Source organism: Strongylocentrotus purpuratus, unplaced genomic scaffold, assembly GCF_000002235.5.
Source record: "Strongylocentrotus purpuratus isolate Spur 01 unplaced genomic scaffold, Spur_5.0 spur5_scaffold_9, whole genome shotgun sequence".
Classification (NCBI taxonomy): Eukaryota; Metazoa; Echinodermata; class Echinoidea; order Camarodonta; family Strongylocentrotidae; genus Strongylocentrotus; species Strongylocentrotus purpuratus.
The window spans coordinates 991,740-1,005,421 of record NW_022145615.1 but is presented as its reverse complement, the minus strand read 5'-3'; the positions used below and the strand labels follow the sequence as shown (position 1 = coordinate 1,005,421).

Sequence of the window (13,682 nt, the reverse complement as noted above, 5' to 3'; positions counted from 1 at the left end):
GGAGAGAGAGAGAGGACACTGACTCAATGTGAAAAGAACAGAAATGAATGCCCTTATGGCACTCAACAGAAATCTGTGTAACTAGACATACAATCCATACAATAAAGAATACATACACACACAAGAGACAAAATACAAACTAATATGTTTGGTCATATTCTGAAATCTAGCTATTGTTAATTTATCTCGATGAGTTGTCCGTGTGCAACAGTTTTAAAACGCTTGTTCTGTTATAAACAAGGAAACAAACGTTTTGAACAATGAGTAAAGTTTACTCATTGATCAAAAACATCCATCTTTAACATCCATCTCACTCTGAACATAATATTCTGTCTTAAAGTTAAGCTGGAAGAGCACTAGCTCTGTGTAAAAAAAAATGTCTTCTGACTCTGAACAGAAAATGTACTTATTGATGCAGAAAGGAATGTGTAACCTTCGAAGCATGAAAGTACCTGGGGTTTCACATTATTGCACCTCATCCCTATGATTTGGGGGCACATGAATGTAGCAAGGAACGGGAGGGGTATTCTGACGTATATAGATTACATGCCATGCTGAACAAGCAAAAAGATCAACCGAACTGAAGCATAAAGGAGACGATACAAAGGCCTACAGGTGGCATTTCTAGATAATCAAAGAATCTAAAAATGAATGCTAAAAAGATAAGAGAGTAGATAACAGAAATCCTATTGAATGAAAGTGGGACCAGTTTTCATAATCACAATGAGCCAATAGAAACAACTTGAGGGAAATGACCAAATAAGGCTAAACCAAAAAGCTCATTACTGCCATTATGAGTTGATCAATACCTCTGTGTTTTTAACTTTTTACTTTCCTTAACCATGTAATTCATTAAACCTGTGCATACTGCATATGTGAAGCATATTCATCCACTAGCAGATCAATAAAGAATAATGTAATCCCCTTAGTGGGGTAGAAATGGATGTTCCCACTAATTTGGTGTTTTTTATTTTTCCTCTCGATATTTATAATAAAGAGATGTTGTCAACACCTGGTGATAATGTGTGCAAGGTTTGACATGAGGACAACATCCCTCAGATGAACAAGTTATACTAGACTGGTAGCATGGTGGGAGTTATTAGCTCATGATGTATGTATGGTGATGGTCCTAGGTCTCTCCTTGATAGCAAGGTCCATGATGGGATCCACAGATACAAAAAGAGGGGGGGGGGGGAGAGAGAGAGAGAGAGAGAGAGACGGGAAGAGAGAAAGAAAGAGACATTTATAAGACAGACAAAGACAGAGAGAGAGAGAGAGAGAAAGGTCAGGGAATGCTCATAAAGTAAGAAAAATTTAAAAGACAGAAGTTAGTTTAAGTAAAGTTGAATTACAGAGATGGTGAAAGACAGGGAACTCTGTGATGAAGAGAGAGAGAGAGAGAGAGACAGGCAGAAAGACAGACACACAGAGAGCAAGAGAGATAGAGAGAGAGAGAGAGAGAGAGAGAGAGAGAGAGAGAGACAGACTTCATAGCAATCATAAGTGCATTACTGAAAATGTGAATAAATGAGGGAAAAAAGAGACAGAAGAAATGTAATACTGGGGAAAACGATAGAGACAGGATCTGAATCTTGCTTTTCGTGTCATTGTTTAACTTTGTCATCCTGTTAGATACTAGGTCAGCTCTTTGCCACAAGAGCCGCGTTTACACTGCACATAAAAAGTTATGATTTTTCTCAAATTCCGGTGCTTCATTGGAAGTTGCTAGGCAACTACCGGCAAACACAACAAAACACAAATACAAAAATCCACCTCTGGAGTTTTTGCAACACCAGCAGAAACTTCACAGATTTTTGCAGTGTAATTTCCAGTTTTTGATATCAGTTTTTGGTCACATGACATTCCTCGCTTCCGTCCAATCGCATGCAGAGCAGCAGCAAGATGGCATGCACACTATTCACCAATGGGTTTTTTCAGTAGTGTAAATGGCAGTCAAAACGCTCTAAGATTTGTCAAAATGGTGTTTAGGCTGTGTAAATGAACCAAATGTCAGCTCTTTTCCAGAATGTGAAACTGTCAGAATCTCGGAGGATGCAATTGAGTGGAATTCAAATGAACATCACGTCAAGTGTGAAATGGATAATTGATGCGATGCTTGGCCTACAAACTTGAGCAAATACAAACTCTGATGAAGAAAGAAACCAACATTTTTAGTCAATACTACTCAATTTCTTTCTTTCTTCTTTTTTTTCTTTCGCTGGTGATTAGTACACAAATTCTGTGATATAACGATCCAGATTTACTCATTCTTTAAAGTTTAATCATCAATCAGTAGTCAAAATTATCTTTAAAAACATAAGCAGTAAATTGGAGATCATGCAGAAGAAAAAAAGTGCATTACAAGTTTGGCATTATACTCAATACTATGTAATACTGACCACATTATCAACTTGACATCCAGTTTTTCTGAGTTTCTTTTACAGCAATTTGCTAGAAGAGAATTGTATAATTTCTGATCAACGTTCACTGTTTTCTTGGTAGGGTATAAGATTGTCTTCTAGATCCATGATGAAACGTGTCTGACAACAAAACTAGTACAAGCAAAGGGATTTAAGTCCCTTTCTTCTGCTAGATGAACACCAACATTATTACTGGGCTTTTGCTGGATCAAAGAAGTAAACAATCCCCAAATACCCAGGATTCTCTTTCTTCGACTTCATTAATATTCATGAGGATCAACAAGGGGATGGATCTCTCTAAATAGAACTTTCCTGAGGGATTGTATTTCTAGAACAATTTCCAATGCTTTCACATTCCATCTTCAAAGTAAAACATACTACTTAATCGATCCACATATTTCAAAGGGTCAATTTGGAATTAAAAACATATTTGTTTGTTTCTCATCTCATCCACATGGCATAGCTAATAAACAGGAAGGGAACAGATGGCGTCGGAGCTACTGCCTGCTGGGATACCTCCTGTAGCACTACGTCAGAAAGCAACAGCGGATGGCGATGGAGGAAGGAAAAGGGGGAGAGAAAAAAAAGCGTTCCAGGGGTCTGTAAAAATTGACATTTGCGAGTCTTGCGCAAATATCGTAGTTGAATTAAATAGGGGCAATTTGATTATTGACGCGATAAGTGCCCCCTAAACATGGAGGGAGTCCCGAGGGTAGGAACGTCAGAAGAAGGAGAGGAAAAGAGGTAAAATACAAATAACTCTCTCTGGGACTCCTCGTGTGGGCAGAGTGAAGAGTGCAATCGCCATGCCAACCTGGGTCTATTGCGATCAAGATGAGGATGAGACCTCTGTGTTTGGATATACCTTCTATCTCACTGAACAAGAGACGGACATTAGTTCACTGTAGTGAGCCATTATCAACCTGTTTGTGACTTTTTTCGTTTTTATCTTAAATGATTTGATAACGTCTCATCTGATCTTTGTAGTCAATGAGTGTGCCTCTGATTAGAGAAACTTAGTCCTGAGACTCAAAGAGTAGGTATTGATTTTATTCATTTAGTTTGGGACAGTTTGAATAAAAAATCAACTCATTGTGAACATTTCTTGGTTAAAAATGATTGGAATTTATTCTGGTCAATATTATTTGCACGTACAACTATTTCATCTCTTTTGATTTCTAATTGTACTCCAACAGAAGATGCCATAAATCTGTGGATAGGGCCAGAGGCTTAGATACAAGATACACCCCCCCCCCCCTCATCAATAAGAGAACATTTTAAGAGAGAGAAAAGGGAGAATGGAAGGCATCAGGGAAGGCATCATGGAAGAAAGATGATATGACGACTCCCACACTCTTTCTCTTGCATGTCATGTATCTAGTAAGACCTATCTTTGAAAATATAACATCTGGGGATTTGCTTCAAACATTTAGACAGAAAAAGTAAGCTTTGAGCTTTTTGGTAAATGGATAGTTGGATCTTATTTTGGGAAGAGATGTCATAATACATCAGTCTATGTTTAATTGGTGACATGATGGCCATGGAACATCACAGGTAAACTTCATATACATATATTTCTAGATTCGCTGATACTGTACATTTGGATTCAACATTATTAAAGAAAAAACAACACTTGTATGTTTTCTTGAGCAAAATCTTTCATTACTTAGATGAATTCTATAGATATAAATATTATTGAAACATGCTGTTGATTCGTGATCAACAATACAAGAAGAAACACATACCTTTAGAGAAGGTTGTTACTCACACATACATTATACATTTAAGAATATGCAAAATAAACTATCTGTTTTGAAAGAACGTTATTTCGTAGGGGGAATATTTGTATTTATAAAATCATACAATCACAATGAATGGTGATAGAAATAAAAGAACAGACATTGGCATAATCAAAGTTAAAAGAAAAGCCTTGGGGTTGTTGAATGGAAGGCTAATGGAAAATAAAAACAGTTGTACATTCAAGATGATCAGAAGAGGAAAAGGGGTACTGGAATGAATAAAAACCACAAAAAAACTCTTCTTGGAAAATGAACGGTTGTAAAATAGAAAGAGAGTCAGACAGAGAGAGGAGAGCTCTAATTCCGCTCGGCATTCTGGAAAGCGGCTAGCTTCAGGGTATGTCATTAATCACATTCGATTACAACAAATGAGATGACAAAGAAGAAGAACCAAACTAAAACTACACACAACAAAACATACAACAAACATCGGTACCCTTTAGTACTTTTCTACAATAATTGCATGAGATATTCAAAAAACGATTTGAGCTTTGTAGAAATTGATAAATATATTCAGATGTAGAAAATGTATTTAAATAATTAAAAGGGCCAGTTTAAAGGTAGCAGAGTGTATCTATCAATCCTAAGTCTCTGGCTATGATTAAATCGTTGGTGACTTCAAGGTAACCAATACAAAGCAATGCTGCATGAAATGTTTGTCTTAAGAAGTTAAATAATTAGGGAAATGTCGGTATCCCCAATATACTAAGGACACAATACTTAAAAGAAAAAAGAAATTGAGTAGAAGCATATTTTCACCTAATAGTATACCGATTGCCTAGACATTTTCAGTAAATTAAGGTGGATTCATGAATAAATGTGAAAAAATTTGTAGTTCAAGTCATCACAAAGTGCATCAATCTATACTTGAAATGCTTTTAAATAATGGCATTTTAAAAACAAAATGACTGGCTGCTGGTTCTGATAACTTATTTCTTTCATTTCTCTTTTCTTGTGCACAAAAATGGCCATTATCACACACAAATATTCTCTCTTTCTTAACACTCAATATTTGCTTTCTTAGTTATCTTGTTGTCCATGGGACAGGTATTAATAACTGTTTAATCCCTCAAAACAAATAAATTAAATGAAAAGGTTAAACAGGATAACCTTTATATATGATAATATATTCACCACAGAAGGATTTCCATTTGTGAATTTACTTTGAATTCAGAATAAAACCACACTGGATTTCAAAAGCATCATATCGCTATCTAATGAAGATATTAAAACACAGAGGCAGGAAAGGCAAAATACCAGAGTTGATTGTACTTTTGCAATTCAATATCTCAATCAAATTATGTCAAAGTGAACTTATGTACATGCTATTAAGCAATCAACTTGGCTATCACAATCAAATGCTATTAAGCAATCAACTTGGCTATCACAATCAGAGAAATATGAAACTAGACATCAAATGGAATGACAAGAATATGCTTAGAACATGCAAGGGGCATTCATTAATAAATAAACTATACTGCCTTTAAAAAAAGCATGAAAACAAAAATGAAAAGATGAAATAGAAGAATAAAAAAATAGGCAAACACAAGCAGACACTCATTCAAAATAGAAATAATACCAAATAAATGTATTTAGAAGGAATAAGTAAACAAGAACAAGAATGTAAAATGAAACAATGGTGGTAATATATGAGAATGTAAATGAGATGAGTTGACCAAAGTTTGAACTTTTGATATGTTAATCATCATAATTTATGCATGATTCACTACGAGTAGCTCAAGGAAGTAGCCTATGTGTACAGAAAAAAGCCTTAAAGGAAAAGTCACATCAAAAGTTCCTATAATAATTCAATTGAAGCGGTATGTTTGTTATGAAGCAAATCAAAGAAAAATTGGTGATTAAGATGATGTCTTTGTGTTCATGAGGAAGTTAACTTGGATGTTAGTAAAATAAATGAATGTTTAACTGACCTTCGACCTCAGGCTTGTCCTCGGTGAGGAGAGGGCAGGATGTACTGAATCTTGAGAGTGATTCTCTGCGTGCACCCTGGGGAGATAAACAAGCGTTATCAGGAATCATTACTCTAGTGAAGTATAACACTTCAACAAGCATGTATTTAAGACCATCCTCAACAGGTGCCACTTTAGTGGTAGTACGTCCGATATGCCACGAGCATTTCATATCATCGTCGGGCGTCGGTGGGGTCGGATCCGGCGGGGTTGCCACGTCGGTGCTGGGCGACATCTGGGCGAGCCAGCTTTCCATCTCCGTCTGCTGAGGCAGAGGAGGGAGCGTCGACGGTCGACGGCGAGACGAGGTGGATGCACGGCGCGATGTCGACGCCGACGTCCGGCGCGAGGCCGTCGACGACAGGGAACGACGTCGAGTCCAGCCTTCCATGCCGGCGAGGACAGCAGTGACGCAATCACGAGAAAACTTCACTCAGTGCGAGACACGGAGATAAAAGAGTCACTCAGGAAAAAAGGTTAAATCGGTGACATCACATTATGCATCGAGCTCAACCCAGCAAGTAAATTCGAACTGGGAGCATCCGTCACCATGGACGCATGATGATTGCATTTTACTTCGGACGGTTGGCCATGTGTCCGGTGTACCTCGATTCAATTAGATACAACTACACTGCCATGCTGATTGGTTATTTACACTGCACCTTCTCTTTTTATTCAGCAATGATGGGCTTTCTTACCCCTCAATAGAAGAGTTCATAAGCTCCCCTACCATCCACAATGGATCAATCTCAAGTCTACACACAGTTATCAAGGTATAGGCAAGTAAAACTTGAGTGTACCGTAAAGATCGTGCAAGAAGAAATCACAAATATAAGATCAGGAGGCATTGGTAGACAGAGTCCCAACCATTACCAGCGATGGGGTAGGGAGGACATCAGCAGCAAATTATTCAGATGAGAGAAAAATATCCTGATGGACAAAGACAATATACGGAGCAATCGCTGAGCCTGCCAAGCCTGCCTCCAGCAAAGCAATGGCATGAAACAATGCAGAATTCATGGCAAATAAAAACCAGGACATTGTCAAATGCAGGAAGAGGGAGGGAGAGATGATGGGCAACCGAGCGAGGGAGGAGGAGGAGGAGGAGGAGGGAAGAAAGTGAGATGGAGGGAGGGAGGTATGGTGGATGGGAATCTGTCGGCAAAGTGAAGAGGACAAAACTCTTGGGGTCAATGTTCTGGTTAGAAGATGGATATTCCACGAGAACGATTTCAAAGGATTCAGGCAGCCGAGCATAAGAGAGGATAAGATATCACCCAGAGGAATAGGGTTAGCCTAAATTAGGCTTGTCTGTCTTTTGTGCCTACTATACCTCAGGGAGAGAAACGAGATGGTGTCGTGCAAATAATGCGGATTACTTTGATCCATAAGATCAAATGCTAATGCCATCTCTGAAACGAGAGATTTTAATTTCTGACCAACTATCCTTTCCTTTTCTCATATATCTTCAACATATTTTTATGTTTGCTTTTTTTTATTCTGTCATCAATTTTAGTTGTATTCAAACACCTCATATTATACGATAACCTAAATTGCAAAAATTTAAATTTACAAAAATACATGTACATCCTGTGACTTGAATTTATTTATCATCCAATGCCTAAATTTCATCTCCTTTTTCTCATCTACTCCTTTTCTTTTCTTCCCCTATCTCTTTAATAAGGTGCAAAAGAAGGTATTTTCCAAACATGTTATTAAGGTGGTAGGTGCCCTATTACCAGGCCCAAACCACTCCAGGTATATAATCAAGCACATAATTCATAGCAGGTACCTGTACCCCAACAAACTATATATTTTTGAAAAGCTTTTGAGTTGATCTATACAAAATTTGCACTTTTGACAAATTTGCTTTAAGCCTGAGCAAAATATGGTAATTCAAATTCATGACCCTTAAAATAAACATTTTCAATGCATTAACTTTATAAGGTCATAGCTTGACAATATAGAGTTTAATTTAGGTTTTTGATGGCTTAGTTTAATTTCCTGACTTCTATATGATGAATTTATTTATTAAAAAAAGTGGTGGAATATTGAGAGAAAACAAGGTGCATGGTGAAGTACACGCATGAAAATAACTAAGGAGACAAAAACAATCAAAATAATTGTTTTTAAAGGCACTTTACACCTTAAGTTAAACATATTGCCAGTACATAAGAAGGAAATAAAATGTGAGTTTCAATTTTCAAAAAAATATTCCTTTAAATGATAGGTAAAGCTTATTCACTGAGTATCATGATCATCAGTTGATATCTTTTGAAATATCCCTTTAACTATTTATCTGGAACTACAGATTAAATTGTCTTTTGAGTACCAGAAGGGTAGTAACTCAAATCCTTGTTGCAAAGAATTACTCTCCCTTCTGCCTCTCAGCAGATGATAGGATTATTGCATAGTATGACAGTTTAATTACTCTCTATTTTTAGAGCAATTATTATGATAAATAACTCCTTCCAAAAAGTAAATAGAGACCTTTAAAAAAAAACTCCTCAAGTCGTACAATATTTCCAAATGATTTTGAGAAATATGTTAAAAAGGAAAGGAAATGTCTGCTCAAAAGTTGTCTTGCTAAGTTTAAATTCATCTTGGGACAACATGGAAAGGGAATCGATTGATTTCTTTTCTCCAGAGCACATGCAGGTGTGTGAACCAAGTGAGCATGAAGGCTACGTAATCGGGTGAAAAAAAGCTCTCGGTAAAACATCAGCTCTGCTTAAAAGTAGTATCAACCTTTGAATAATTCTGCTACCATAAGAGGTCATCGGGCCTGTTGTGAGGACACAGAAGGGCATTAGGTATTAGCTTCAATCATTTCATGCTGTTAAAAATTGCATAATTTATTTTATATGATAAGAGGTCAAATGCCAAGTGAGAACCAATAGGGCATTAATGTATATTATTGTTCAGGGTGTTAATGCCCTTCTAGCTCTGGCTATAACAAACAGAAATCGTTCTATTTTATTTCAGCTGGACAGCCTTTTATTATAGGGTAATCTCTAGTTCAATGACTTTCTTTGATGGTCTGATATATATTTTTGTTCTTAAGCAGAACCCAATATTACCTCTTAATCCTGGTAGAATATAAGATCAAATCTTAAAAGATGGACAGAATGCAATACATACCATATGGGCTGAGAGCAAGAAAGGCATTACATCTATGCTAGATATGTGAGTTAATACCCTTCTGGCGCTCAACAGACATTCATCAACAGATAAAATGAAAGAACTTCATCGCTTGATTCTCAGCAGTGTCTTATCTTAATCTGTAACAGGTGTCATGAATCTGTCATGATTTATGATATGCGAATTATGTTTAATCCCTGGCCATTTTATTTTTCAAGAGAACCTCGAGCCATTACCATTTGACATTCAAAATCATTGGATTCCGGATGGTGTATTCCTTTATTAAAGGTAAAGACCAGTATTGGAAACATCCCAATTTCAAAAAATGAAATGGAAGCTCTAATTACCAATCATGTGAAAGAATATGTTTTGAACAGTACATGACGATAAAAATGTTGACGGGAAACCGCCTACCAATTTATATATTTGGTAAATTAGTATATCTATATACTGTTGAGAGATACAAATGCACGTGTTGCGCACGTGTGTGTAGTCCCATATACATCTTTCTGTGTACAGTGCTTCTAACTTTATGAAGACTTGGCCAAATTTCTTATAATTTTGATGATTCCAGAACCTTGCAGTACATCTATGCTAGATGATCAACCTTTTCTGATTGATTTCACAATGTTTCTTTCACTATGCAATTGCATGACCATAACTGGTCTTTAGCTTTAAGATGCAAAAAACATCTTTAGAAATCTTTGTGATAACTACGAAGAAATTGCAAAATATTCTTGCACAACATTAAAATCAAATTGTATTATACATCATCCCCAATTTCATTTTTTTTTTAGAAAACATGAGAGAAGAATTACCATGCTAGGTCGAGATATATTTCAATTTCTACTATTTCATGGTTAATCTTGCATTGAAATAGGTTTATTGCTCTTTTAATGATAACAATTAGTTCCCAAATCATCAGAACAAATCATGTGGATAAAGGAAAAGTCAATTTTATTCTCAATTCAATGTATTGTATGTTCACTAATTGTACGTATCTTTTTGAAACCCTTCTTTATTTTGTCTGTACAATACACGATGGCATTTGCGGCTGTTTTTTAAATAGAGTTCAATACAGTGGCCAGAATAATGAGTGCTTATAAGTGTTTACAATGAATTTGAAAATAAGGACTTGGATCAATTGTACAAACAGTGTTGAAAGAAAAGAGCCTATAACCAAACCTTGCCCCATTTTTTCCATGAATCTATTTTTTTCTATTAAAGGGGTATCCCCTCCGGTCATCTATGGTCATTGGCAGCCAGGTAAAGAGAAAACGGCTCGTGATTTAAAAAAAGAGAGGAAGGAGAGGGAGAGAGGGAGACAGGGAAGTTGAAAGAAACAAAAGACGACAAGCTAACAAGACAATCTAACTGGGTAGAGAGAGATTGGGTTAGCGTCTCGTCTTGAATTGTAGATTTGAAACTTGATAAGGGCAAGGAATAGGTAATCAATCGAAAAATATGCAACGCGATGTAGATTGGATGTTAAGGGGAAAATTTGGCGCATCTCATCAGACGTCATGAGACGAAAAAGGAATATTGTGGCGTTTCCACAGCTACGTCATTCTATGTGCCTTCTGTGGCATGAAAAGCTCTTCTTAGCAATGAAAAGGGTAAAGGGAAGGGGGATCCCAAGGGTGTTGTATTGTGGTACAGCAATTTATTAACCCCCCCCCCCCCCCCCCCTCCCGACTCAGATTTCCTTGAGACTACAGCAAAAAAATCACTGTATGCTGTTATTCAGCAATTCTAAAATAGGCAACAAAAGTGCATTCTACCAAATGAGATAAGATTTGCTAAACTTTAAGGTCTAATCTGAACAGCTATTTCATAGAATTCAAAGGAACTTCCTGATGTGAATCTAAAGTGGCTTCATTCTCCCTTAGGGCTTTCCGCAAAGAGGCAAATGAAAAGGTTTAAAAGTCATAGACATTATAATTCACAGATCAAAACATGGTTTGCAGTGCCTGGAGAAAGATTGAAGTACAGTAAAGATGTGCCAAAAAACATTATTATTATAAAGAGAAACCTGCAAGCTCATTTTAATAGCAGCAGCAAAAGGAGAAGGATACAAAAGAATGAGGAAAAGGAGAAGAAGAAGGAGAAGAAGAAGTTGAAGAAGAAGAAAAAGAAGAAAAGGAAAGACAAGAAGAAGAAAAAGAAGAAAAAGAAGAAAAAGAAGAAGAAGAAGAAGCAGAAAAAGAAGGTGAAGTCGAATAAAACAAGAGGCTGTGCAATTTCTGTTACCAAGGAAAAATGCATTTCAGGTATAAATCTCTAGCAGAGCAGACGATGATACATGAGTAGGATAAAGTTTAAAGGTCGTGGCTTTTCTACCTGTCCGTACGAATAACTTGATACACAATCTCCATCCAGATATTCTAATCATTGGTCACTAGCAGTTTGTACGATACTTCTTCTACTCTCACTGTACAACCTGTATGTCTGGTGCATCAAGTCAGTTCACCTTCTTCCCTTTTCAATGATACTCTTGTATCAAATGTTAAAGAGCACTAATTACTCCCCCCCCCCCCCCTCCCCCAAATATGATTACTTAAATCATAACCCCCGATAAAAAAATCTATAAAAGAACTTCAAAAGCTTTTGCATCTGATTTGAGACGAAGCTTCTACCTGTATTTGATATGTGATAATTCATTGCAATCAGTAAACATGAATTGATGCTTTTATTTGGTTTTTATAATGTTTGATGAAGACTTATACTTTTATTACTTTAGTATATGTAGTAAAAAAATACTCTGCAAGGCAGAAACTACTGGGAAATTGATGTGTCATTAATAATTGGGATGCTCTGATAAAAGGGCTTGTAATTGGAGGGGCGAAAGACCTTTGCAATAAACCTTTGTCAAAGTCAGTCAAATATCTAGTAACGAATTAAACTATATATATGGATCAAATGCAATCAGTGCATAAAATTGAAACAAGAATAAGAAAAAGATATATTCAAGATTGTGTATTTGTTTAGGCTTTTTTTTATTTCTTTCAAAGAAGTACTTCAATCCTTGCCATCTTGTAAAACATTGCCTTACAAAACAAGCAAGTGAATACATACAAGAATTAAGATTACTCCTAAATAATCCTTATCTTGAGCTTTCCAACTGCGATAGGACGAAAATAATTGCTAATCTGCAAATGAAATTTTGATTTAACTGTATGAACCAGGATATCCTTAGGGAAACCGTCAAAATAATTGTCTTCCATCAATAATTACACTTTCAGTCTGACAGGGAAACTACTAGTCTCGCCCACGGGCATGAGATGCAACATGGTCAAATAAAGGATGTACATGCACACCGCCCCCGTTGTCCCGCATGCCCACAGGTCTAAAGATAGAGTCGTGGGCGGGCGGGCGTGAGAGGAACATGGATTCCAAACGGCATATTCTCCATCTCCTTCTAACCACTTGTAAACAAATAAGGCCATGTTTTCCATCATTTAATAGCAGTAGTGGGTTTGGGGGAAAATAAACTTTATGCTATGAAATGAGAGCAATAATGAGCAGTATTTGGCTCTAAGCAATTGCTATTTATAAATATTGAATATTCCTAAAACTTAAATAATATGGTTATTTTTAAATTTCACTCTCTCTCTCTCTCACTCTCTCTCTGTCTCTCGCTCTCTGTCTCTCTATTTCTCTTCTCTTCCTCACTCTTTGAAGCGGATGTGATGGAACAAGATCACTAGAAGAGGGATTCTACTTGTTTTCCCTTTGTCCCCTTGAGGAATCACGATGTGGGAAATAATACTAAATCCAGCTTTTTTCATCAAAGCTTAAGCCAGACCTATGAATAACTCCTCCATCTTGTCTGTTCCCTACATTAAAAGAACATCCATTTTCTAAGAAGTCATTTAAAATGGTGTGGGCATGCCTGCTCAAAATAGATAATGAACAAATGAGGTCTAATAAACTTCAATCTATTCTTTGTATGAACACTATTAAGACTTCCTTTCACCGATTTATCTGTATCTATTTTACAGGGTATCATTCAAAGTTCTAACTGAAATTATTTTCTTTTTTACAATAATTAGATAACAATGTAAAATATGTGAAGTAGTGGAATATGTTGACTAATCATTAACAACATTATTATAATTTGACATTTAATGTCTGAAATAAAGATTTTCTTTTGAATAAATACTTATGTAAAATTAAATGTGATTACTTTTGTCTTATATTTTTTTAACTGACAAGTTCAACACAAACGAGTTGCTTTCCTGGTTTTAATATAGAATTATATTCATGAATATGAATTATAAAGTGAAGAGAACAGCTTTACATTTCATAACCTCAGACAAATTCTAAGGTAGTTTAATCAGGACAGAATAAAA

The 13,682-nt window shown here is 36.2% G+C and overlaps 1 protein-coding gene across 13 annotated transcripts in view; it reads right to left on the bottom strand.

Moving 5' to 3' along the window:
* The window catches only part of LOC574669 (rho guanine nucleotide exchange factor 28), a 195,924-nt gene that overhangs the window by 86,362 nt on the left and 95,880 nt on the right, over positions 1-13,682 (bottom strand). For all 13 annotated transcript variants that reach the window (XM_030977381.1, XM_030977376.1, XM_030977373.1 and 10 more), the window contains one exon: positions 6,151-6,226. In XM_030977381.1, the coding sequence (XP_030833241.1) occupies positions 6,151-6,226 (76 nt within the window). The remainder of the gene's footprint in view (positions 1-6,150; positions 6,227-13,682) is intronic.